The sequence below is a fragment of the Poecilia mexicana genome, unplaced genomic scaffold, assembly GCF_051168715.1.
Source record: "Poecilia mexicana isolate PSO_F unplaced genomic scaffold, ASM5116871v1 scaffold_9, whole genome shotgun sequence".
Taxonomy (NCBI): Eukaryota; Metazoa; Chordata; class Actinopteri; order Cyprinodontiformes; family Poeciliidae; genus Poecilia; species Poecilia mexicana.
The window spans coordinates 33,003,265-33,029,214 of NW_028263378.1; the positions used below are offsets into that span (position 1 = coordinate 33,003,265).

Below are 25,950 nucleotides of genomic sequence, written 5' to 3' on the forward strand. Positions count from 1 at the left end.
AAGCAAAGAAGATCTGCTGGGGAAAACAAAAGGGAGGAAACAGAGAGCTGAAAATACTTCTAATGCTGAAGACACACTAAGAGTAAAGCGAACCTGATAAACATGATAGACATGAGGAAAACCATAACCAAACCTAAACAGAAACAAGGATGATCTAACAACAATAAGAACTAAGGAACATAGAACTAGATTAACTAGAGGATCTAAACAAAGAAATAACCTAACTAGAATCACTAAAGAAAGACGGACATAGATTCAGACAAAAAGACTAACTAAACCTAAAGTGACGAGATAATAAAACTAGCTAAGGGGGAGCTAGAAATAACCTAACTAGAATTACTAAAGGAAGATGGGGCATGGATGCAGACATAACAGAACTATACCTAAGGTAGTGTGGCAACCTGGGGTGGATTTTCTTTATTATGAAACCCAAATGTAGGATGTTAAAGTTTACCAAATGGGAAACCAACAATGCCACCTGGAATAACTCCAGGAAAATGTAATGAGGACACAGGTAAGTTCTGCTGGAAATGAGAAGAGATTCAGAAAGTTCTAAAAAATTTATTAAACTTCAATATGTTTTTAAACTAACAACATGAAATTGAATGGTAAAAACAGTGAATGCATTTTTAACAAAATTAATTATAATAAAATGTTAAAATTTCAAAGGAAACTGAGGCTTACCAATGGGGAAAGTAGTGACGAAAGGGGCAACATCCAGTGAAGAAAAGGGATCACCCCGGACACTACAAAAACACAGGTGCTTCCTCAAAACATACAAGGCAAGACACTGCCACCAGGGGTCATCACTGCCACCACAGAAGCCTTAGTGCCTAAAACAGGGTGTCCAAAGTCGGTCCTCGAGGGCCAGCATCCTGCATGTTTTAGTTCTCTCCCTGGTTTTACACACCTGCATCAAATGATGGGTCATTAGAAGACCTAAGCAGAACACTGACTTGCTGAGGAGGTTGTTACTACCACCAGGGAGAGAACTAAAACATGCTGGATGCCGGCCCTCAAGGACCGACTTTGGACACCCCTGCCCTAAAAGAAAGACAAACATGAAACAATAGTAAAACAGTGATACAGTAGAACTATAATATTGCACTTTATCCCATTAGTAGTGCCATCAATGCTACTGGCAGCAGAGGAAAGCTCAGGTTGGTCTTTTAAAACATTTCTTTACAGGCAAAACAGCAGCGAGTGTCAATCCAGGTGTAATGCTGATTAGAGACTCATCAGAAGACAAAAGAAAATAGAGCAGATTATTAATACAATGCTGATGGAAAATATAACTTACAGCAGCTGCTTACCACACTTACCACACTGCCAGATAAACAGATCCGCAGTGCAGCTATAACAAAATGCTATGTAAAGGCTTTAGGGGATGGATGTTACCTAGCCAGGCTAGCCCTTACCTTCCCGCCAGCAAACACATAAATGGACAGATCCGTCCAGATGTTGGAGGTGCAGCAAAGAAGGCTAAACAGATCAGACCAGTTTGCATTAATGGCTACTATTAAACCTGACAAACAATGAAACAGCCACCCTTACCCAGCACAATTTAACAAACGAAGGAAGCAGATGGAGACAATGGCATGATGCAAGCAACCTCATGACAGGTGGAGACCTGCTTATATGCAGCAGCCAAAATTGGCCTTGAAGTGGCAGCGTACGATTTATGCTGCTACAGTAACTAGATAAGAAAACTAGACACACTGCAAGGGAGCTGAAATAGGGAACAACTAGAAACTGGGGTTTTGGCTCTCTGTGGGGATTTTCTGTTTGTCTGCCGCTTCTCTTGTCATCCACTAGATCAGGGGTGTCAAACTCCAGTCATCAAGTGCCACTGTACTGCAGTTTTTAGATGTGCCACAGGTACAAAACACTTGAATGAAATGGCTTAATTACCCCCTTCTTGTGAGGATAAGCTCTGCAGAGCCTTGCTAATGATCTAATTATTCTATTCAGGTGTGGTGCAGCAGAGGCACATCTAAAACTTGCAGGCCAGTGGTCCTCCAGGGCTGGAGTTTGACACCTTTGCACTAGATAGTGCCAAGAGGCTGCACTTACCTGTCTGAATCCAGACAGTGTGCCTCCTGTCTGGATTCAGCGTGCCTGTGATCAAACACCTCATCATCTAGGAGTATATGAGGAGCGGCCTGCCAGCACTTTGACGCCTGAGTGTTTGCCAGTTATGGTACTCTGATGGAGTCTGCTCTTTGAGTTATCTAAAGATTGTTCTCAAATAATATTTTCCTGTCACCTCTCCCTTGGGTGTTTTCCTCATGGTGCCTTGGATTTTGCCCATTGTGCAGCCAGAGTTCCTGGCTTTCTGGTGTTTCCCTCATGATGCTGTGGATTTTACCCACTGGTTGCCCGAGACCCTCTCCACCTCAGCTGAAGAATCATCGACAGTTCCTGGTTTCACGGCTGGCAATCGAACCGTTCCTTGCCTTTCCTCACAAGAACTTACCTGTCCGCCCTCCACCGCAGGCCTCTTCCATCTACCTCCAAAGAACTCTCCATCAAGATCACTCAAGGATCATCTCAAGAACCCCATGCAGAGACCACAACCCCAGACACTACAGTATTTCGCGCCCTGGCGGAAACTCACTATTTCACAAAGTAAGACCAATCCACTACCTCAGAATTCAACCTGTTCAAGTTGCCATTGACTCACCATCTCTTTCCCACTGCCTTCAGAGTTCTGATGACCCCAGCTTCCCTTCCACAGGACAAGAACCACAATATCTCATATTTCATCATTGCTAAAATAAACTATCTGATTTCCTGTCCTCCTGATTGTGTTCTATATATGGGGGCTAAAAGATGTGAACCCAACATGACAGAACATTCAGGCCTGCAGTCACAGATGTTCTCAGGAGAAGTATGGCAGAACAACATTCTCTAATTCAATCTCATGAAATCGCTTTACAAGACTTGGGTGCTAGCCAAGCCGAAACTAACCATGCCTCAAAGACTTGTCTAAGTTTTTACAAAGCTCTCTCCAACAGACCCCAGCTTCAGCTCCTGCCCCTGCTCCCAGTCCAGAACCACCGGTCCACAACCACCGGTCCACTCCACATTTTCCGAAGTCCGTCCATCTACTTTCAGGTGATAAACTGATATAAGGGTTTCCTTCTACAATGCTCTCTATCATTCCCCTAGAAGTTTTTCTCATGATGATGCTGATAGCTTTCATAATTTCACTTTTGACTGGCCGAGCATTAGACTGGGTAGAAGCAAGGTTTCCTACACCTGCTGATTTTGGTTGTACATTTCATGACTTTTTGTAAGAATTTAAATATTTAGTAAAGAATCCGATAAAACATCCAACTCCCGTGAATTATGGACAATAAAACAAAGGCAGAATTGTATAATAGCCTTCACTTGGGAAATCAAAGATCTCATCCGTCAAGCTCAACAATCTGAACCTCTCCCTGACTCAGTCCCTCGCAACAAGGTCTTCATCCTCAGTTCCATCCGAGCCCGTTTAATTCATTATTGGGTCCACTCCGCTAAATTCTCAGCTCACTTCATCACATCAACCTCCGTCCATCCCCAAGCACCCCTGGTCACACATTTCAATCGACTTCGTCACCAGGCTCCCAGTTTCTAAAGGTATGACCATAACCTAACAATTATTGACACCTAACAATTATTGACTGTTTCTCTAAATCATGTCATCTCGTCATGCTCAAAAAACTCCCCACAGCCTTCCAGACTGCTCAACTCCAGCATGTCTTATGGTTACATGGCATTCCCCAAGAAATCTTCTCTGATTGTGGTCCACAATTCACATCCCATGTATGGAGACATTTCTGTTCAGCATTGGAAGCTAAAGTCACACTTTCATCCAGTTAGCATCCCCAGTCTAATAGACCGACTTAAACGCATGAATCAAGAACTTGAATCCACCCTCAGATGCTTCACTTCCAGTACTCTGTCTGATTGGAGTCAGTACATCCCCTCAGTTGAATATTCACATAACACTCACATTTCTTTTCCTTATTTCCCTGGTTTCATTTTTCATCTGAGGGAAAACACCACTGTTTCTCTCAGATGAAAAAGATCTCTGTGAGATCTGTTCAACACTACATCCGCCGCTGCAAAAATATCTGGAATAGAACTATCATTGCCCTCAATCACACCGCTAAACAAAATTGACGTTATCCTGAACGCAAGAGAACACCTCCCCCACAGTATTCACCTGGACAAAAGGTTTGGCTTTCTGCACGTGACATCCCTCTTAACTCCATGTCCAAAAAAACTCTCCCCCATGTTCATCGGTCCCTACATAATTGAAAAGGTCATCAGTTCTACCGCAGTCTGTCTCCGCCTCCCATCATCAATTTGCATCCATTGCATGTTCCAGGTTTACAAAGTCAAACCTGTTCAGACCAGCACATTTTGCCCTCCTTCCAAGCCCCCTCCTCCCACCTGAGACATAGATGGGCACCCAGCTTTCACAGTTCACCGGGTCGTGGACTCCCATCGACGAGGTCATGGATACCACATCGATTGGGATGGCTATGGCCTGGAAGAGCGTTCTTGGGTCCCTGGATCATCTATTCTTCGCTTACCACTGATTACCATTCTTCTCTTCCTTCACGCTCTTCTGGGCCACCAGGTGGCAGTCATTGAGTGGGTGGAGGTATTGCTGGAAACTGGGGTTTTGGCTCTTTGTGGGGATTTGCTGTTTCTCTGCTGCTTCCCTTATCATCCACTAGATGGTGCCAAGAGGCTGCACTTACCTGGAGGATGTGCCTGCTGTCTGGATTCAGTGCACAAGTGATCAATCACCTCGTCATCTTGGAGTATGTGAGGAATGGCTGCCAGCACTTCGACGCCTGAGTGTTTGCCAGTTATGGTACTCTGAGCCCCTCTGAGTCCGCTCTTTGAGTTATCTAAAGATTGTTCTCAAGTAATATTTTCCTGTCGCCTCTCCCTCAGGTGTTTCCTCTTGGCGCCGTGGATTTTACACATTGGTTGCCCGAGTCCCTCTGACTGAGGAATCATTGACAGCTCCAGGTTTCACAGCAGGCAATCGAACCACTTCTTGCCTTTCCTCACAAGAACTTACCTGTCCACCCTCCACCACCAGCTTTTTCCATCTACCTCCAAAGAACTCTCTGTCAAGATCACCGGAACCTGGATCGTCTCAGGAACCCCCTGCAAAGGGACTACAACCCCAGAGACCACAGTACACACAAGTCTTGCCCTGGCGGAAACTCCACTTCACCAAGATCATTCCACTGAATCAGAATTCAACCTGTCCAAGTTGCCATCTATTCACCATCTCTCTCCCACTGCCTTCAGAGTTCTGACGACCCTGGCTTCCCATCTACAGGACAAGAACCACAAAATCTCATATTTCATCATTGTTAAAATAAACTTTATTTATCAGATTTCCTGTTCTCCTGATTGTGTTCGGTATGTGGGCTAAAAGACGTGAACCCAACATGACAAGGATTAAAGAAATAACCTAACTAGGACCACTTAAGGAAGATATACATAGAATCGGACATATAAGAATAACTAGACTGACGAAATAACTAAGAAACATAACAGGAAACACTACAAGGGAACTGAATGAAGGAAAGCAAGAACCAAGACCATACAAACCAAAATAATTTACATCAAAATAATACTAAAATGACCATGAAAGGCTAACCTAACGTGAACTGAAACCTGATGAAAAGCAAAACCAAACCCAAAAATCCTGAGTACAAACATTAGTATTTTTGCTGGTTTTATTACACAAGGTTCCTAGTAAAGACTAGATCATTAATAACCCTATAACTGACATAAGGTGTACTTAGTTTTAACACTAAGGTATTTCATATGATTTCTATTTTTTTATGGTGATGAATAGGAATTGCTGGCCAGGTATCCATAGATGTCAATGGTGATAGAGTCGGCGATTTCTCTTTGATGGCAATGACCAACATTGAAGCAGGTAACTATGAGGTAATTAAAATATTTAAAGATCCCTAGAAAGTAAAGTACCTTGTATCAGTCCTTAGATATAAAAGATTGTAAAGGTTAGTGAAAGTAATATAGATATCTGATTTACAGGTGGTAGTCAACTACTTTGGGGAAAATAAAACTTTTCAGCTGTTGCCTGCCTTCAACAGTGATCATTTCACTCTGACAAGAAGAAAGGAAGTGCCAAAAAAAGAAAAAGAAGTGGAAAATCATTCATGTAAACATATTTCCCTGTTTGAAGAACTAATTTAACTTTCAGCTTCATTGACTTGATAATGTATCATTATGTTTGCGTTTTTCTCAACTTCTCACGATTAGGTGGACTGGGAGTATCAGCCTTAACTGGAGTCACGGTTGGAGCTGTTCTTGGAGCTCTAATGCTGATAGCATTCTACTTTTTCAGGTAACAATACTACACTGTAGTAACCAAAGAATTTTTGTCTTCCTTCAAATCTGTTGATTTGTTAATGTTGTGTGACAATAGTTTTGGTTTGGCTATGAATAGCAATTAATACATGCCATAAGCAGTTGTTAACAAAATAAGTAATTTAGATCAAAATTACCAAGTTGGGACATCAACTGATTATCACAAAACAATTGCCAAATAGTTTTCTCAGTTATTGTTTATGAATACTCGCTTGATAAGGATTGGGTATTAAATAACAATAGATGACGAGTTAAGTTCAGTAATGATGTTGTCAAACTACATGGTTTTGTGCTCATATGCAGAATAAACAGACAACTTTTCTCTAATACACAAGTTTATGAGCAAAAATACTTCAACCATGCAGTTAAAATACTACTTCTGAAAAAAAAAATTCTGTTTTACTTAGTAGTTTAGTTGAGTATTACAAGCTCAGTGAGCTTGTTGATTAAAGTAAACTATGAAAAAGTGAAACAGAAATAAATGAGCAAATAAGAATAGATCAAATGATGTCACAGTTCAGTATGAGCTGTGAATTTTGAAAATTTTGCATCAGCTAAATTTGATAACACATTTTTATAGTGTTTATATCAATGAATTGTGATAGTTCCAGCTGTTTTAAGAAAAGCAGGTACTGCTCATGTCTCGTGTCATGTAGTGATGTGTGGTGTGTGCAGTAAGCTGGTGACATGATTGGAAACAGTTAAGACAGGATCATTTTGTATTTATGCACAACATGTGGCTTTGAAGCAATGAATATGTTTGGATGTTCAACACAAGGATCGCTAGCAAGTTGATCTGCCAATATTATTTTGACAACAATGATGATGTCTGGGTTAAACTTTAAAGTGTCACTGACAAGATGTTGAAACTTTGCATAAATTGTCAGTATAAAAGTAAATAATTCACAGAGTTAGAAGTCAAATGCTAATTAAATTCAAGCATGGTTTGAAATGTTTTAAACTTACCTCTGTGTTGTGCCAACAGGACATCTGGCGGTGAATTAATCACTAATTACACCAGTGAACAAGCACGCCTGTTCTCATTCCCTAAAACTAAAACTCTTCAAGATCAATAGACGAAGCAAGTACAAAGAACAGATGGCTTCCTACTCCATCTTCTGTACTTTAGTGATCATTTCACTGCAGACTGTCATACAAAAGTTCCAAAAGTGTTGAAAATATGTTGACAAACAAGATTATCTATAATAATGAAAATACAGAGGCATTATTTGTTTGTAAATATGGTGGATGCATGCGCACCCTGATGTCAAAAAGAACCAGCCTAAATTTAAACTGTCACTAGTTGCCATGGTTACCCATAATTTTCTTTGCTGTCTTAACATTAGCCAGCATGATGTCAGCATGCTACAACTGTTCACTAGAACAGAGATTCTGGTAGAGTCAGACATTCTGACTCTACCGGAATCAGAATTTCTTTTATTGTCTTTGTGCACGAACAAAAGCACAACAAAATTTTAAAAATAGCTATTCGCGAAGGCAAGTTAAATAGTTTAATAAAATAAGTATATCTCAAGAATAAAATGGAAAAAACACAGAAACAACTGGGATGTTAAGGAAAACAGACAAATACGTAAATAAATAAATTAGCTGTATTCAGTACAACAGCTCTTGGGTAGAAACTGTTTTTTAGTCATTTGTCCTTGACTTTATTGCCCTGAAACACCTCCCTGAGGGCAGGAGTTTGAGGATGTGGTGGCCAGGGTGTGAGGGATCCTTGATGATGCTGCGGACTCTCTGGAGGCAGTGAGTCCAGAGATGGAAGAGGGCAGCCAATCACTCTCTGGGTGTTGTTTATGACCCTCTGGAGCTGCTTCCTCTCTGCCGCAGTGCAACTGAAGATCCACAGCGAGATGCCATGGCTCAACACCAACTAAACAGAGCAGCAATAGAAGGACACCAGTCTCGGTCTCTGTTGTGCCTTTTTCAGGCACAACAGAGACCGAAGCATTCCAGCCCAAGTCTTCACTGACGCGTTTTGTTATTTCATCACAATGAGACTGAGACTGAGGTAGCTCAGGAGAGGTCTTAAATCAGGTTAGCAAAATATGTATTAACCAGTTACATTGTAAATAAGAACAAAACTTTATTATGAAAATAACTGGTTTGGGGAAGAGATAGGTGGAGCTTTAGGGTGTGAGGTAAAATATAAAAATTATATTATCATAAGCAGAAAGGAGAACAGGCAAGCCATGAGCCAGAAAGGATTTCAGGTTGATTTTTTTTTTTTATTATTATTTATTATTTCCACACTATTTATTTATGATTAGGTTATCAGCTACCCTAGTCTTCTAGAACACTAGTTGTTCTGCACATTTACATGGTGAAATGTGTTTCCACAGTGGATTTTGTTTTCCTGTTTGACTCTAAAGTGAAACATCTTTATGAATACATAGACGCCTCATTGAACACTGAATCCTACGTTACATCACCGCCATCTTCTACACTGTAAAAGAAAGTTTCTAATTTACTGTAAAATACTGGCAGTTGTGGTTGCGAGTATTATTATTTGGGATTATTCATTGTGGAGTATATACACAAAAAAGACTGAGTTGATCAAGAGTAACTTAGTTCAATTCAAATCCAAAAATACAAGTCAAACAAGTCTCTGAGTACAGACTTTGTTGATGAGGATGTGCTACATGGCCATGGTCTTCCAATCAGGTGTTCATTACAGGAACACCTCTATAGTTGGAAAACAGAAACAAAGCAAAAGTCAAAATGATACACTGCATGAACAGCATGTAAACAGTCAGTTTATATGATGTTCAGTCAAAGAATCATCTTAAATATGTCTCTGTCAGACCTGGATTTATTACATGGTTTTACGCTACTACACCATGAGCTCAGTTAGAAAATAATATGCTATTTCAGAAGGTGGCATTTCAAAGATAAAGCTGAATTATAAACCCTAAAAATGTGGAATACTATGGCGCCCCCCAAGGAGACATGGAGGATTTTTCTGTCTCTTCTATTACCTCGCAAAAGTATTGCATTCCCTTGCAAAACTTTTGCATTACCTCACAATAGGCAAGTCTGGACAGGTCGCCAGGTAATCTGAATGGTTAATAAAGGGCTGTTTTCATGTACAGCTCCATCTCAACCTTACACAAACAAACATAAACATGTAGTGAATAAATAAATTTTTAATCAGTTTTTAGCATCGAAGAATTAAGAAAATATAAACACGTTTTCACTAAGGCTTTTTAATGACCAGGGTGTATTTGCTAATTTATTGTGAGGTAACGCAAAAGAAATTCTCCATGTTCCCTACGGGGCTAAGTAGAAAACACTGCACAAATCAGAAACATTCAAGTAAAGGTAAACATAAGTATTTCTAAAGATATTTTTATGATGCCTTGAGCCATTTATTCTATATCATCTGGATTCCATCCCACAGCCATGTTTTTTTTATAAAGGATAGAGGAATCCTGATCAAGGTTTTTGTTGTTTGGCAAGAGCGCCTTTGGACTTTTCCTCTTTTTAAAAATGTATGTCCCCAAACATAGAGAACCCTTATAACATGCTAAACAATCTTGCGTCCAAATTTCAATACAAAATCATCTTTAAAAGCTTGGTATTTCACAAAATAGATACTCACCTTTTATCTGGGTGTAAAATGTTGTCATCAACCATTTATATAAGTTACAAGTCCTGAAAAGTAACAGAAACATAAACTATCTCTCAGTTTTTTTTTCCATTCACTTTGGTGCATTTCTCAAATCATTTTTGACATTTGCAAAACAGTAAGCACATTTCTCAAAACATAGCATTCGTTTGCTTGTAAAAGCAAGTTTCTTTATCAAAAACCTTAGTTCATCTCTCAAAATTGAATATATGTCAGTGAATATATCAATGCCTCACAATGATAAATTCTTGTTTCATTGTGTATGGATAAGACTGTCAATTTATTAATCATGTTATCAGTATAACAATGTTGTACACAGTGTTGTACATAGTTGTAGACTAACTGTGGGGTCCAGTTTGATCACCATTAAAGGATAGTGAGGGGTCTTCCTTAGTTAGTCAAACTAGAGTTGCAGGGTGCTAGTGGTGATGGAGGATTGACAGGTACGCAGTTCTGATTGGAAGCAGAGGAGCTGGGAGTTGCCGATCTTGGGAGTTGAACCATAGAACTTCAATGAGATTCTTGAGAGCATGAGGAGAAACCAAAGCAGCACTGGGAGTGGAATCCAGAGCACCGCTGAGAGAACTTATAAAGGAAATCATAAAGGTGGGTCACAAAAAATTCAGGGAACACAGAGATAATAAACTCTGGGAGGCTCAGAGTACCAAGACTGGCTAACACTCAGACACCAGCTAACACTCAGACACCGGTGGACTGGCAACCCTCTCCTCTTAAGCACTGGAAGATTGCAGTAGATAATTAGCAGGTGTGTGCAGTAATAAGCTTGTCTGCCCTCCAGTGGCAGCAACTCCTCCATCTGGTGGACAAACTGTGGAGGTGGAAAAGAGATGAAAACCCCTCTTTTCCACTCCCAATATCACACCCCTTGCCCCCTCTTTCAACGGCCGCCACCTGGCAGTCCAGAGGAACAAGAAGGCAAGGAAGAGCGATGGTCAGAAATGAAATCAGGATCCAAAATGAAAGAGCTGGGCACCCAAGACCATCCCTCCGGACCATAGACCGCCCAATCAACAAGGTACTTCCACCCACAGCCCTGCTGACAGGAGTCCGTGATCCGGCAGATATCATAAGCCAGGTGCCCTGGGGATCGAAGGGGCTCGGAAGGAGGGCACAATATGCTGGTCCGAATTGGTTTAATCTGGAAAACATGAAACGTGTGATGAATGTGATGGGTTGAGGGAAGACAAAAATGGACAAAGCAGGTCTAATGATTTCATATGGACCAATGAATCTTGGAATTATTTTCTTTTTTTTACGGATTTAAGTGGAATGTCACATGAGGACAGCCAGACCTTTTTGCTAGGCATATAATGTGGAGCTGGGGCTCTTTTCCTGTCAGCAAATCGGTGATTCTGTTCAAAAGTGCAGTTAACCCTCGTGTGTGTGTGTCTGAAGCGATACAGTTGATGCAGTCGCTGAGGCAAAAAAAACACAGTTGATGCTGACACTTTGGGTGCTAGCAGAGGGGGTCCGAGTGGACCCTGCCAAGGCGAAAACGAAACAGGAGCTCACACGTCGCAAACAACAACAATGTACTAGATATTTTGTTTTTATGGGTTGTTGAAGCATAGAAGTCAGCCAAATGAGCATGTCCCTCTGACCAATGTTTAATTTTCACTGAATATAAAGCAAATAAAAAAGCCAGTTACTGCAAGTTATTTCTACTAATGTAAACATTTTTGATATGCGTTAAACCTAAATAACAGAAATATGAGGTAAAATACAAGAATTATTTATGAAATAGCTTTTTAATCATGTTGCTCCAGGTTTGTTCAACCCTGCAACAGCCTTTAACACAAAGCAAACACACGAGCTAGCTAGCTAGCTATCTGGTGCAACCTGTCGCTGATGTGGCTCAACACAAAACACAAACACCCCAGATAACACTAGATGCCAGCATGCAGCCGAGTGAACACAGTTAGCTCGCTCCACCATCCTGGTTTTAACACAAAGGAAGCCAACCTGAAACATCTGGGGTGTTTGTTATGAATTAACACCACCACCATAACGTATAACAGCATGCCAGCAGGCCATGTTATGCCAAGTGGGGTCTAATACACCTCCACAGTCACACACCAGAGTTAAGGGCTGTGATGGTGTTAGATCAAATATGCTTGATGATAACTGAAGTTATGGATATCTGTTTCTCATCTGCAGGGAAGAGTGGAGGTTGATAACCAAGAGATATTTCAAAAGAAGACAGACCTGTTGCAGCAGAGATATGCGAATTGTGAGCATACTCAATCCTTGCTAAGTACTGGCTCCAGTCAGACAGATTAGTGGAAGTGAGACATCTAAAGGTCGATTCTACTTCCTGATTCATGCGTTCTTTTTGACCATTTTACTGGTCAAACAGAATGTAAGTGTGACTTTCTTTCTTGTGGGATGCTGTGGAGATGGAAGATGTACTTGACTAGGAGTTGGGCAGTTTGGAAGGCAGTAGGTAGTTTTCTGAGAGGGATGAAATGACTGGCATTAGAAAAACAGTCAATCATAGTGAAGCTTGTGGTCATACCTTTGGTTAAGGCAGTGGTTCCCAAACTTTTTCTTCTGCGCCCCCCGAGTGGTTTCCAAACATTGTCTGCGCCCCCCCTATGGATTACAAATGGCTGTCTGGTTGAAAGGACGCGTGTGAGGGGGGGGGGGGGTGGCATGGACTTTTTGGGGGGCTAAATGAATGTACGTAGCTGAAAATAGACACCAACATCGGTAGCCTACAAGGTACTTATTCAGCTTAAGGTTCTGTATTGATATTAGCTAGTCATCTTTTAGCTAACATTACCTGCATCCAACAGCTTTACTCAACTCAGTCGGTTAGTTTGGAGGGAAAAACTGTGAAAAGTTCTTTGCGTTTTGCTGGTTTGCTGCCGTGATTCTAACACAAACCTACGTAGCTCCGCACAGCAGCAGCAGGTCTCCTTCACAGGTGGAAACCCAGCGCGAGCGTCGTAGCGCTCATGTTGCGTTTAAAGGCGGCTCGGAAAAACGGGTTACAACATGTTAACAACGGATTAAACAGTTTTAACTGCTGATAAAAGTGACAGAGGACACAAATATGGGAAGTGTGGAAGCCTCTACTGTATCAAATAGACATAGGAATAACAGAGTTGGCCATTCTAAGGTAAAAACCCAGCGCATACAGTGTTCAGGTTTTGTTTTTGTTTTTTTCATCCAGACGGCTTCCCGTGCCCCCCCTGCAATGAAACGGCGCCCCCCCTAGGGGGCGCGCCCCATAGTTTGGGAACCTCTGGGTTAGGGTAAGTTCCAGTTACAAAATCGATGGTCGCTTGGGAATGGCCAGAGGCTGAAGCAGTCCTGATGGAGGTTAGCATGAAAGATTTATTGTGGGCAAAGACAGGACAGGCGAGGGCATATTCTCTAACATCTTTATGTATGGATCACCGCCAAAAACGACAAATAATGAGAGCGATGGTCCGACAGCTTCCAGGATGTGCAGAGAATTTTGCCAAATGGATCCTATGGATGAGGCAGGCTCTGACTAAAGTGGGTATGTATGTCATGTTGGATAGAGGGGTCCAAGGTCTGGTTCTGTCTGTAGAACTTGGTTTATAATACCTTCAATGTATGTAAGGGTAGTAATGGAAGGACTGGGTAGAAGACTGGGTGCCGGCATCTTTTTGAGGTCATCGGGTGAGTGTAGTCTGGAGAGCCCATCCGGTTTTATGTTCTTAGAACCTGATTGATATGAGAGAGGGGGGTTAAAGCGGGGAAGAAAACGGGGACCACTGAGATTGACAGGGGTTTAATCTTTTGGCAGCTTGAAGATAGGACAGGTTCTTATGATCTGTCGAGACCAGCACCCTCTAACCAGTGGCGCCGCTCCTCCAAAGCAAGCTTGATAGCCAGGAGTTCACGGTCCCCCACATTATGATTTCATTCGACTGGGACTGCAAGAAAAGAAACCACAAGGATGAATTTTGTTGTTGGAACCAGAGCACTGAAAAAGGACAACTCCAACCCCAGTTTCAGAAGCATCAACTTCGACAATGAACTGTTTACTGGATGACAACGGGTGTTGGGAGAACCAGATCTTGAGACTGAGAAAGGTGGCATCAGCTTTGGCAGTCCATGTGAAAAGGACCTTGGTGGAGGTAAGAGCGGTTAATGGTGCTACTGTCTGACTGTAATTTCTGATGAATCGGCGGTAGAAGTTGGTGAATCCTGAAAATCTCTGGAGCTGCTTGCGGGTTTGAGGAATGGACCAGTTGAGAACTGCTTGGACCTTTACGGGGGTAGGTCGCACTTGTCAACCCTCAAGGATGTAGCCCAAAAAGGTGACAGAATGTTTGTGAAACTCGCACCTCTCTGCTTTGACATATAGTCTGTTTTCAAGGAAATGTTGGCGAATGTGTTCCTTATGTTCTGACTGGGACTTAGAATATATGAAAATGTCATCCAGGTACACGAACACAAAAATATTCAGAAAATCATGGAGAACGTCATTTACAAGGGCTTGAAAGAAGGTTGGGGCATTGCAAAGGCCGAAGGGCATAATTAAGTCTTCAAAATGTCCAATTGGAGTTTTAAAAGCAGTCTTCTATGTCAGCAGAAAGAGTCTTCACCAAGATTCTATCTGCTGAGAGCATGAGGAGAAAACCAAAGTAACACTGGGAGTGGAATCCAGAGGACCTTTAAATGAGATCATAAAGGTGAATCACAAAATCCACAAAAAAAACTCATGGACCACAGAGAGGACATATTCTGGCAGGCTCAGAGTACCATGAATGGCTAATACCGGTGGACTGGAAACCTTCTCCTCTTAAGCACTGAAAGATTGCAGTAGATGATAAGCAGGTGTGTACAATAATCAGCTGATCCGCCCTACAGTGACAGCAACTCCTTGGCTTCATCTAGTGGAGAAACTGTGGAGGCGGAAAGGATGTGGAAACCCCTCACAGAACCCAAAACCTCAGTTCCCAACAAACGGTGCTTGATGAAGTTCTGTTTATTAACTTGTATTAGCTTACTGGCAGATGTGCCACATTCAATATGGCGGATGCTGTGACATATCACAGGAACAGGCCAACCCGCTCAATAAGGCGTCTACATATTCATATCTATGCCTTTGCTGTTCATCTCTTAAGTCATTTTACATTTTGTAAGTTTAGGAGCAGCAAATAGGAGACATGAAAGGAGAGGATGATACGGAGCTTGAAGAGTGGTTTTAAAATAAATTAGTGAAAACTTTTACTGTAAGGGACAGGTTATGCAGTAAATGGAGTTGACATCTTATGAGATGTATAATGTATGCATCAAATCAGTTAAAATTATCATTCTTTATGATAACATACTTATTTTATCTTTAGTTAGTTCATATTCTGATATCGTACACTTCTACATGTAGCATCTGTTGTAAATCCATTAATGCTATGCTATCCGCTTGATGTGGAGAGTCAAAATGAGGGAGAGATAGGAGAAGACCAGAAGGTGAGAGACAGGAGCACATAACAGTAGATATTTTAATTTAAAAGTTTGTGGCTGAAAATTAAAGAAGAAAAAAAACATTTTGACTCTTTTGCCTCAGTCATGGTTTTTGAACCTTTTGAGAGACATGGCTCATGCATGGCAAGTTATCATTGAATGCAGGGCTGGAAAGTGAGACGGCGCAGAGTTATTGTCACGATTTGGTGGTAGTAGAGTGGTGAGGTAGACACAGTAGACCCAGGTTTGTAGAATGAAATCTGGCAGCACAGGTGAGCAGAAGGGTAAGAGCTCAGAACTGGTAGCAAATCATAATGACAAACAAATAGACAAATAAACAAGACAAGGACCCAACAAGAAAACAAGAGACACGAGTGGATTTAAATACACAGGGTATTTGGGGAAACAAGACAGACCTGGGAGCAATCAAGGGTAGATGGGACAACACGGAAACTCAACAGAACACAGAAACCTAAATAAGCACACAGAAAAAAACAAATCCTCACAGTTGTCATTGAGGCTCTACGCCTGACTGTTAAATGTGCAAGGTATCTTTTTTTTTTTTTTTTAAATGTGATTGCTGATTGCACTGGCTGCAATCAGCAGTCCGATCATTAGATCATTCACATATCTGCTATAAATTTATTGCATCTCTGGCAGTGCTTTTTACATTATATACATGTATAACAGGATACATTTATTGGCCAACTGATTTATCGACCAGTCAATTTCTGGGCGCCGATTTCCTTAATTTTGGGGGATCGTGATTGGCCAATACTTACATGTGAAGCTGATCTTTTCCCCTAATCTTATCTTCGTCAGCAATTAAGGATCAGCCTCTGTCCTTTTCTGCTCTGCAGTGAGAGGTTTGACTGACAGACCAGCCCACCAGGTCAGGTCTGCACATTTACAGTTAACAATATTCACCCCATTGTTGCCAACTCACCGACTTTTTTGGTATATTTAGCGACATTTCAGACAAAAGAAAATTTATATCAACCAAAATCAAAATTGGCGGGTCAGGCTTTTTAAAGATCGGTAACCAGAAATTGGCCAGAAAACTGCATCAGTGCAGCTCTACACACATATTCATGACATTCTACGATTAAATAAATTTCTCGTAAGTGTTACTCTAATAGCTAAAAATGTAATTTATACCAGGTGAGTTTTTCTCCCCTGAGAATGTGGATTGGTACTGGACTGATTCTGAGCCTTTCACATAACTTGGAAAAATAATGTTTGTTTTAGCCACAAAATGATTATGCTCAGCAGCAAACAACATATCCACAACTACAGCATAGAGCAGCAGCTCATCGATGTAGCAGCTATGTAGCCTGATGTAAAAACATTTTGCTAGACAATGTCAAACATTGAGTAGTTAAATTTAATTATTGTTATCAAATGTTATCAAACACACCGTTTTGAAGCCAAAAATACCTCAGAAATGTACACCACCAACCATGAGAATCAACTCATTTAAAGTTTAAACTCAGTTTCACGCAAACACAAAGACGCTAGCATAAATGTTTGGCTGTTGAACTGGACCGTTCACACTAATTTTCTATTAGCAGCTTTACAAATCTTTTACATTATATTACATTACCAAGGCAGGGCCATGCAGAGACCACAAAAAGGGGCAGGTGCTGAAAAAAAATGTGCACATCTAACCGCCTTCTAGGACAGAATATTAACAAAGCCTCTCAGCTTTCAGAGTTTAATAAACAATGATAAATTACAAAATTGTGAGATATACAATCAAAGCTAAGGAAAATCTCTATATAGAGCATACATCTATGCATATGTAAGATATTTTATTAATAATTTCTTTCTGCAGGTTAATTTTGTTATAGGAAAGTATTGCAATATTCAAACCCGTAATTTAGCAAGATATGTAAATCAGAGTTGGTGGTTTAGCTCTGATTTACATATTCTGTCTTTACAGAATTACACTATTAAAAATAGTGTACAAGGGCACAATGCAACCTTTTAGTGTACTGTAATCTATAAAAAAGAGCTGCCTGTTTGCTACACTTGCTGTGGAGATGAAGATGGTCCATTCAGGAAAGCAGAGCTGCATCAAACTTTAATGTGGAACTGCAGAAAAAAGAAAAAAAAAAAAAAAGAAAAAAGCAAAAATTGAATTCTTAATGCATGTCACCATGAGAAAAGCCTACTGAGGTTTGCTTAAAAAAACTTGTTTTAAAATTAAAATCACACATTTTTGTCTCATGAAGTGAAAGAATTATTTGCAAAACAAACTTATTTGCGCTCGTCATAAATCTTTTCTTGCTATTCTAAGTTTTTGTGACTCAAAGTTTTGCTTGTGATTCTCACATGATGTCATGGGCAGGGCCTAAAATCGTAACAAAAGATTTCTGATGTGTGCAAATAAAAGTTTATGTTTGGCAAATAACTTTTTAAGTTCACGAGACAAAAATTAGTTATTTAATTTTAAAAGAAGTTTTTTAAACAAAACTTTTTGTTTAAAAAAAAGAAATTACAATTCCAAAAATTTTGATTACAATTTTATTTTACTTAACCCTTAGGAGTCAGTGTTCTAAATGGCCGTTTGAGGTTAGTTTTTTTTTTTTTTTTTCATTGAATAATTGTGAAACAAATTTAACTTCATACTCTGCGAACCAGACCCTAAAATTAAAGTCTGGATTGAGTTTTTTCCCCTTCATTAATGACAAGCTTTTATTGGACAGGAGCAACTTGATTGATTATTGCATACATTATATCTATAGTGGTAATTCAGGGTGAGTTATTTTTAATTCTAAATTAATATCCTTGTTGGACTTTTATTTAAGTGCTATTCTCCTTCAAGATACATTTACCTAACGCTAGAATTAGGGCTGTTGTAAACGAATATTTTAGTAATCGAGTAATCTATCGATTATTCTTACGATTAATCGCGTAATCGGATAAAAAAATTATAAAATGAAATATTGGTAAATCTGGCATAATACCGGTGTTACTATCAGATATCAATATCAGTCCAATTTTTCATATTTGAGCATCCCTAACAGTTGCTTTTTTGTAGTTTAGAAAACTAACCTGTAACAATAATAGCTCACTTTCTAAGTTAACCAGAAGAAAAGTTATAGAAAAATCTGAAATTATATTGAATTTAATAACAAAGAGGCAGGCTCACAAATATGCTTATAAAAAATGTCTACAATCCAGCTTTTAGTTTATGTATTCATCTTCAGTGAGTTTAATAGATTAATTAAACTCACCTTGCCACCTAACCTGTCACGCTTTGGGTTTGAAAATACGGGAAATGCCGCCTGGAGTGGGAGGAGAGGGCGAATGAACGAACGTAAGATGGGTGGAGGGGAGGAAATAGACCAGCGGACTGACGAACCGTTAGACCGGGGGACGAACACGGGGGGAAGCAATACGGGATATTTACGACACCTTCACTGGTCACACTCAGAAACTCATCTACCAGCCATGTACGATGCGCTCCGCCACCCGTTTCTTCAGACCGGGATATGAAATTTATTGTGCGGTTCGTCGGTAAAGCTACACGGTAAGCATCAGCTACTCAGCCGCCCGCCCTGTTCAGTCTATCCGCTCACCTCAGTGCTCTTCCCGCCGTTCGCTTTCAACCAGCAGCCCCGGAGGAGAAATGCTGCCGTACTCCAGGCATTCCCCCAGTCATTTTAAGGATGCTTATTGGTTCCCCAAAAACGATAAAAAGTCAGGCATTATCATCAATCAATAAAATCCCCACGGGCCAATCTTGAAGATTGGACTTTATGCCGCTGAGACTTAGCTTTTGTCAACAACTCAGAGGCGGAAGTGAGAGCTCCGCGCAACGCAAATGAAGTCCCGGCCGGAACACGGTGCGCCAACTAATAAAACATAAATTAAAGAAGCTTCGAGGCAGGTAAATTTTCCTCGAGGAATTTTAGTAATCGAGGTACTCGAATCATTCGAGGAATCGTTTCAGCCCTAGCTAGAATAAATACAATGTACATTATGCAGCAAAGGAAATTAGAAGACATTATGGAGATGATCAGTTTTGGACGGGAGATGTGCCCCCTATTGCATAAGCAATATTGAAGACTGACTGCTATCATTAACGATACAGGGAAGAAGTTTTTTAGTTATCTGACTTTGCTAGCAAAGTAGTTAGCTAACAGCTAGCTATTAGCACAACAACAACAGCCTAATGTCTGTATGATAAAAATACTGAATTGATAGATAAGAACAGTTTTTCCTCACCTGGCTGTCTCCTCCACTCAGTAGTTCTTCAGAGAAAGGCAGACGCAGAGGCCTATCAGTGTCTGTTGTATTTCATTACCTCTCTGCTTAAACCGCTGAAGCAGAAACGATACTTCAACGTTTTCCGTCATCTGACAAGTAGCAAGTCTACTCCACTTTATTCACCAAAAACCTTTTTTTTTAATTCACCAAAACCTGTTCTGCTATCTGGAATGTTCACTACGTTGAGCTCCGCAGCTGGCCGCCTTATCTCACTGCACGAGAAGCAACTGCGTCGTGCGTCACGGGCAAAAGGTCAAAGGTAACAAGGTGACCGGAGGGCTTATTATGTTGTACAAAAAAAACCCTAACAAAAAAACAAATAATTTTAGTACATATTTTAGTACATATCAGTGAAATCTTTTCTTTCCAGGCAGCATTTTGAAACAGTGATCCGCGCTTTTATTTCGACTCGATTGGATTACTGTAACTCACTTTATCTGGGAGTCAGTCAGTTGAGTTCCTGTCGACTTTTGACAGGAACTCGAAAGAGAGAGCAAGTGACCCCTGTCCTGGCCTCACTTTACTGGCTCCCTGTATATTTTAGGATTCATTTTAAAATTTCAACTTTTTAAATTATGTCTTCAATTTGTTGTGCTAAGTGCAAAGCAGACAAGTTACACACCTTGTGTGTTTGACTGATTTTATAAAAGCACAGCATTGCACCCCTTTGTTTTTAAACACTCTGTGGGCAGTGGCATCTCAAACATAGACCAACTGAAGCAAAAGCTTGTGACTTTAGCTTGAAAAAATGTAACGTATTTCACTGCATCATAGTTAAACCAGCATAGAAACATAATAAATAATCAAATTTGCTTTGCCTGGTTTTGCAGAAAAAACTACCGGATAACTATTCAGCGGCGTACACGTGTTGAAGAGCCTGAATCCATGAAGCACCATCAGTTACGAGAGGACTCCATAAGATCAAACTTCTCAGCAGCTTAATCCACATTAAGGATGAGTTCCTGACAGAAGATTATACATGTGAATGTGGATAAAGTTTTTACTGTATTTTTCAGTGATTCCATATCCACTGCAATTTGACATTTCTTGTTGTATTTAGGGCAGATTTACTTCTTAGAACCTGGGTCTGTTTTAACAGGTACACACCCCAGTCACCTTAGACCAGTGTTTCCCAACCCTGGTCCTCAAAGCTCACTACCCTGCATGTTTTAGGTATTTCCTTGCTTCAGTCCAGCTGATTTCAATCGATGACTGATTAACAGGCGTTTGCTGAACTGCAATCAGCTGAATCAGGCACATTAAAGCAGGGAAACCTCTAAACCATGTAGGACAGTGTGCCTTGAGGACCAGGGTTGGGAAACACTGCCTTAGACTTTCCTTAAACACACAAAGATGAAGTTTACTGGTGAATTGAAGAATGCTCTATGAAAAAAAGGTTTTCCTTTTGTGTGTGTGTGTGTGTGTGTGTGTGTGTGTGTGTGTGTGTGTGTGTGTGTGTGTGTGTGTGTGTGCGTTTTCCACTGCTCAGGTTTTCAGTTAATGATCTTATTATAATTTCTTTCTCTCTCTTATTCTGGTGTATTGGTCCTGAAATATATTTTATAATACACAGATTTATCCTCTTCAAATTGACTGTTTATTAAATTAAAATTACACTGTCTGTTTCAAACTACAAAATATCTATATTTATTTATTTATTTATAGTAAAACTGTATTGGAACTAACTTGGTTACTTTATTGTCATAAAGCAAGGAACAAGGAATTTCTTTTCTTTTTTTCTTTTTTTTTTTTTGCTTTGCTGATTCAACAGTTAGACAGATGTCCTAAATTACAGATACAGCAAACAAAGATTGCCATTCTAGAAGTAAAAATTTAGGAAATTGTGGTTTGTACAAAGAAAAAATTATGCAGTCGTTGTGCAGTCTCACAGTAAGAGTGCTTTTTGCTTCAATTTCGGAGACTGATTTTAAGTCACAAATAATAAACTTGTGGCTCAAAAATGTGGTGAAAAAAGGCTAAATGATGGAGGAATGGCACAAGAAATCAAATATAGTGTTTTGTATATAACTGTGTATTGTGTATTGCACAGATTTTCTTTGTATAAGAAGTGGTTTGCAAAGTATTCTTACCCCTTGAACTTTTCCATATTTTGTCACATTACAACTACAAACATAAATATAGTTCATAAACTTATAAATGATTCAAGACATCTTTAACAAATAAAAAACTGAAAAGTGTGATATGCAAAAGTTTCAGTGCTCCTGAGTCAATACTTTGTGGAACCACCTTTTGCTGCTAATACGGCAGAAAGTATTTTAGGGTTTGTCTCTACCAGCTTTGCTCATTCTTTTTTGCAAATAAGTTCCAGGTCAGTCAGATTAGATGAAGAATGTTTGTGAACAGCAGTTTTCAGATCTTTCCACAGATTGTCGATTGAGTTTAGGTCTAGACTTTGACCTTTGCCATTCTAACATGCATATGTTTTGTTTTAAATACTTCCATAGCCCTGGCTTTACGTTTACAAACCTCCACCCGAATCTCAAATCTACAGAAGTGCATTGCTATCACGCAGGGGGAAAAAATTTGAGCTCTATTACGTTATAACGTGATACGCATCTTGTAAAAACGTGATAATTTTATGTCCAGGAAGTGGCGGTAATATGCTAGGTTAGTACAGTGGCTAACAAGAACTGGTCAAGTTTCCCTTCATGTTTGGTCTGAAACATGGAGAGATACGGTCCAGAATCTGTCCAGGGTAGGAGTGGCTGACTGGACTACAGACTGATGGACATACTGTACAGGTCCTTCTCAAAAAATTAGCATACTGAGATAAAGTTCATTATTTTCCATAATGTAATGATAAAAATTAAACTGTCATATATTTTAGATTCATTCCACACCAACTGAAATATTTCTGGTCTTTTATTGTTTTAATACTGATGATTTTGGCATACAGCTCATGAAAACCCAAAATCCCCGTCTCAAAAAATTTGCATATCATGAAAAGGTTCTCTGAACGAGCAATTAACCTCATCATCTGAATCGACAAAGTAACTCTAAACACCTGCAAAAGATTCCTGAGGCTTTTAAAAACTCCCAGCCTGGTTCATTACTCAAAACCGGAATCATGGGTAAGACTGATGACCTGACTGACTGATGTTCCCACTGACTGACTGACTGACTGACTGACTGATGTTCCCACTGAGGCGCCTTGATACAGCACTCTGGGAACAGCCTATTTGTTCAGAAATTTCTTTCTGTGTCTTACCCTCTTGCTTGAGGGCGTCAATGATGGCCTTCTGGACAGCAGTCAGGTCAGCAGTCTTACCCATGATTCCGGTCTGTGGGAAGGAAAAAGGTTGGCAGAAAATGCTGCACAACGAGAAGAGGTGACCGGACCCTGAGGAAGATTGTGGAGAAGGGCCGATTCCAGACCTTGGGGGACCTCCGGAAGCAGTGGACTGAGTCTGGAGTAGAAACATCCACAGGTGTGTGCAGGAAATGGGCTACAGGTCAAGCCACTTTTGAACCAGAAACAGCGGCAGAAGCGCCTGATCTGGGCTACAGAGAAGCAGCACTGGACTGTTGCTCAGTGGTCCAAAGTACTTTTTTCTGATGAAAGAAAATTTTGCATGTCATTCGGAAATCAAGGTGCCAGAGTCTGGAGGAAGACTGGGGAGAAAGAAATGCCAAAAATCCAGAAGTCCAGTGTCAACTACCCACAGTCAGTGATGGTCTGGGGAGCCATGTCAGCTGCTGGAGTTGGTCCACTGTGTTTTATCAAGGGCAGGGTCAATGCAGCAGCTATCAGGAGATTTTTGAGCACTTCATGCTTCCATCTGCTGAAAAGCTTTATGGAGATGAAGATTTCATTTTTCAGCACGACCTGGCACCTGATCACAGTCCCAAAACCACTGGTAAATGGTTTACTGACCATGGTATTACTGTGCTCAATTGGGCTGCCAACTCTCCTGACCTGAACCCCATAGAAAATCTGTGGTATATTGTGAAGAGAAAGTTGAGAGACCCAACACTCTGGATGAGCTTAAGGCCGCTATCGAAGCATCCTGGGCCTCCATAACACCTCAGCAGTGCCACAGGCTGATTGCCTCGATGCTACGCCGCATTGAAGGCTGCAAAAGGATTCCTGGCCAAGTGCTGAGTGCATAACTTAACATAATTATTTGAAGGTTAACTTTTTTGGTATTAAAACACATTTCTTTTATTGGTCGGATGAAATATGCTAATTTTTTGAGACAGGAATTTTGGGTTTTCATGAGCTGTATGCCAAAATCATCAGTATTAAAACAATAAAAGACCAGAAATATTTCAGTTGGTGTGCAATGAATCTAAAATATATGACAGTTTAATTTTTATCATTACATTATGGAAAATAATTAACTTTATCGCAATATGATAATTTTTTTAGAAGGACCTGTATATGGGATGGACCTAGGCTGTCATAATTTAACAAAAAAAATATTATAATATAATATAATTATATCGACCGCGACAGCCCATTTGTTGATTTCACTGATGACATTGAGCTTATCCAATGAAATCCCTCAGTCCTCTGCCCGCAACTCCTCTCTAAGGTTATAAATAGCGCCATTTCAGCTAAGTGAGCGGATACGAGACGGGGAGGATCAGAAAAACTATAACAAAAGCTAAAAAGCGCGTAAACCCATTCAGAAAAATGTGTCAAACTAAACCCATTCAGAAAAATGTGTCAAACTAACCAATATGTTAATTACCACACAGAAGGTATTACTACAAGGTGGGGAAGGAAAGAAACTAACTTGAGAGGGGGGGAGGGGGCATATAACACAGGAATGATGATGGCTCATGGAATTAATAATGAACACGTTCTGAGATATTTTTAGTAATAAGAATAATTGTGAATTTCAATAGAAAACGTAATAAGTAAGGAACAACAAATAGAACAATTAGAAAACAGCTATTGATAACACTTTAAAAATGTTTAAAAGTAACTAGACACATCTTCAGTAAATACTGTCTGGGGGAGTAGTAGGCAAAATGTGGAAATGTTCAACATAGGAAATGATTGCAAGAACGTTGTGTAGTTAAATTTACTGTTAGTAATTACTACAACTGAACTTATTGCACTACACCTCTGTTATGGTATCCATAGTTTATTCTAATTAGTCTGTATACGTACATATGTATGATAAACTGATTGTCAGTAAACTGGTTTCCATAGAGTTAAGAATAAATCATGTATTTTATGTCATTTGCTTGTACTGGTGGGGTTTGTAATTGAAAGAAAAAAACAGTGACTGGTGTCTGGTGTTTACTAGCCACTCATACATTTGTATGAGTGGCTAGTAAAAATGTTTTAATTTCCACTACAGCAATACCAAAAAGAAGTTCTCTATGGGGGAATTTTTCTGACATAATTCGAGAGCACACATTTTCATTTTGAAAGCAGGACTTCATGTCTTTCTTCTCAAAATTTGTAATGTTCTCTTCGCACTCTTGCAGAATTCTCTGCTTGCTTATGAAACGTTCTCTGCTTGCTTTTGGAACCGCCTTTTGGCACCGTCACCTGGCAACCTCTCAGCCAATAGAATGAAAGTGTTGTACTGGGTGCATTTGTTTCCTTCTAGCGGTGTGCCGATGTGGTTACTACCAATTTTAGCAATTTGCTACAATCGGATGCAGGTTGTAGGAATGTAAGGAGTTGTTTGGGTGAACAAACGCCTGCCTAAAATCAGAAGGTTGTTAACGATCAGTAGCACACTGATGGCGGATGTTTAGTGTAATATGGAGCACAAAGCTGAGGCCATTGTTTCTTCCAACAACCTCTGGGTGGCACAGGTTGCTACAATCGATAGTAGCCACACAGGCACACCCGCTAGTAGGAAACAAAACGCACCCAGTACAACACTTTCATTCTTTTGGCTGAGAAGTTGACAGGCAACGGTGCATTTTTTTTGTTCCAGAAGCAGCAGAGAATCTAAGCAGAGACTATGGGTGTGTCCGAATTCAGGGTCTGCATCCTTCGAAGGATGTATTTGTAGGCCGATTACGTCATAGCGTGGCGACAAGATCTGTCCGAATTCAAAGACTCCTTCAAATGCATCCTTCAAATGCGTCCTTCTTTTCCCCAGATTTGAAGGATGGGTCCGGTGTATCCATAGACATAATATAAGGATAGACGCCTCATG

The 25,950-nt window shown here is 40.2% G+C and overlaps 1 protein-coding gene across 1 annotated transcript in view; it reads left to right on the plus strand.

Moving 5' to 3' along the window:
* npr3 (natriuretic peptide receptor 3) overlaps positions 1-25,013 on the plus strand; it is a 92,811-nt gene extending 67,798 nt beyond the window's left edge. Inside the window, exons 5-8 of the mRNA XM_088009165.1 lie at positions 5,879-5,973; positions 6,082-6,208; positions 6,310-6,394; positions 20,632-25,013. Coding sequence (XP_087865291.1) covers positions 5,879-5,973; positions 6,082-6,208; positions 6,310-6,394; positions 20,632-20,743 — 419 coding nt within the window. The 3' untranslated portion in view covers positions 20,744-25,013. The remainder of the gene's footprint in view (positions 1-5,878; positions 5,974-6,081; positions 6,209-6,309; positions 6,395-20,631) is intronic.
* The last annotated feature ends 937 nt before the right edge of the window (positions 25,014-25,950 follow it).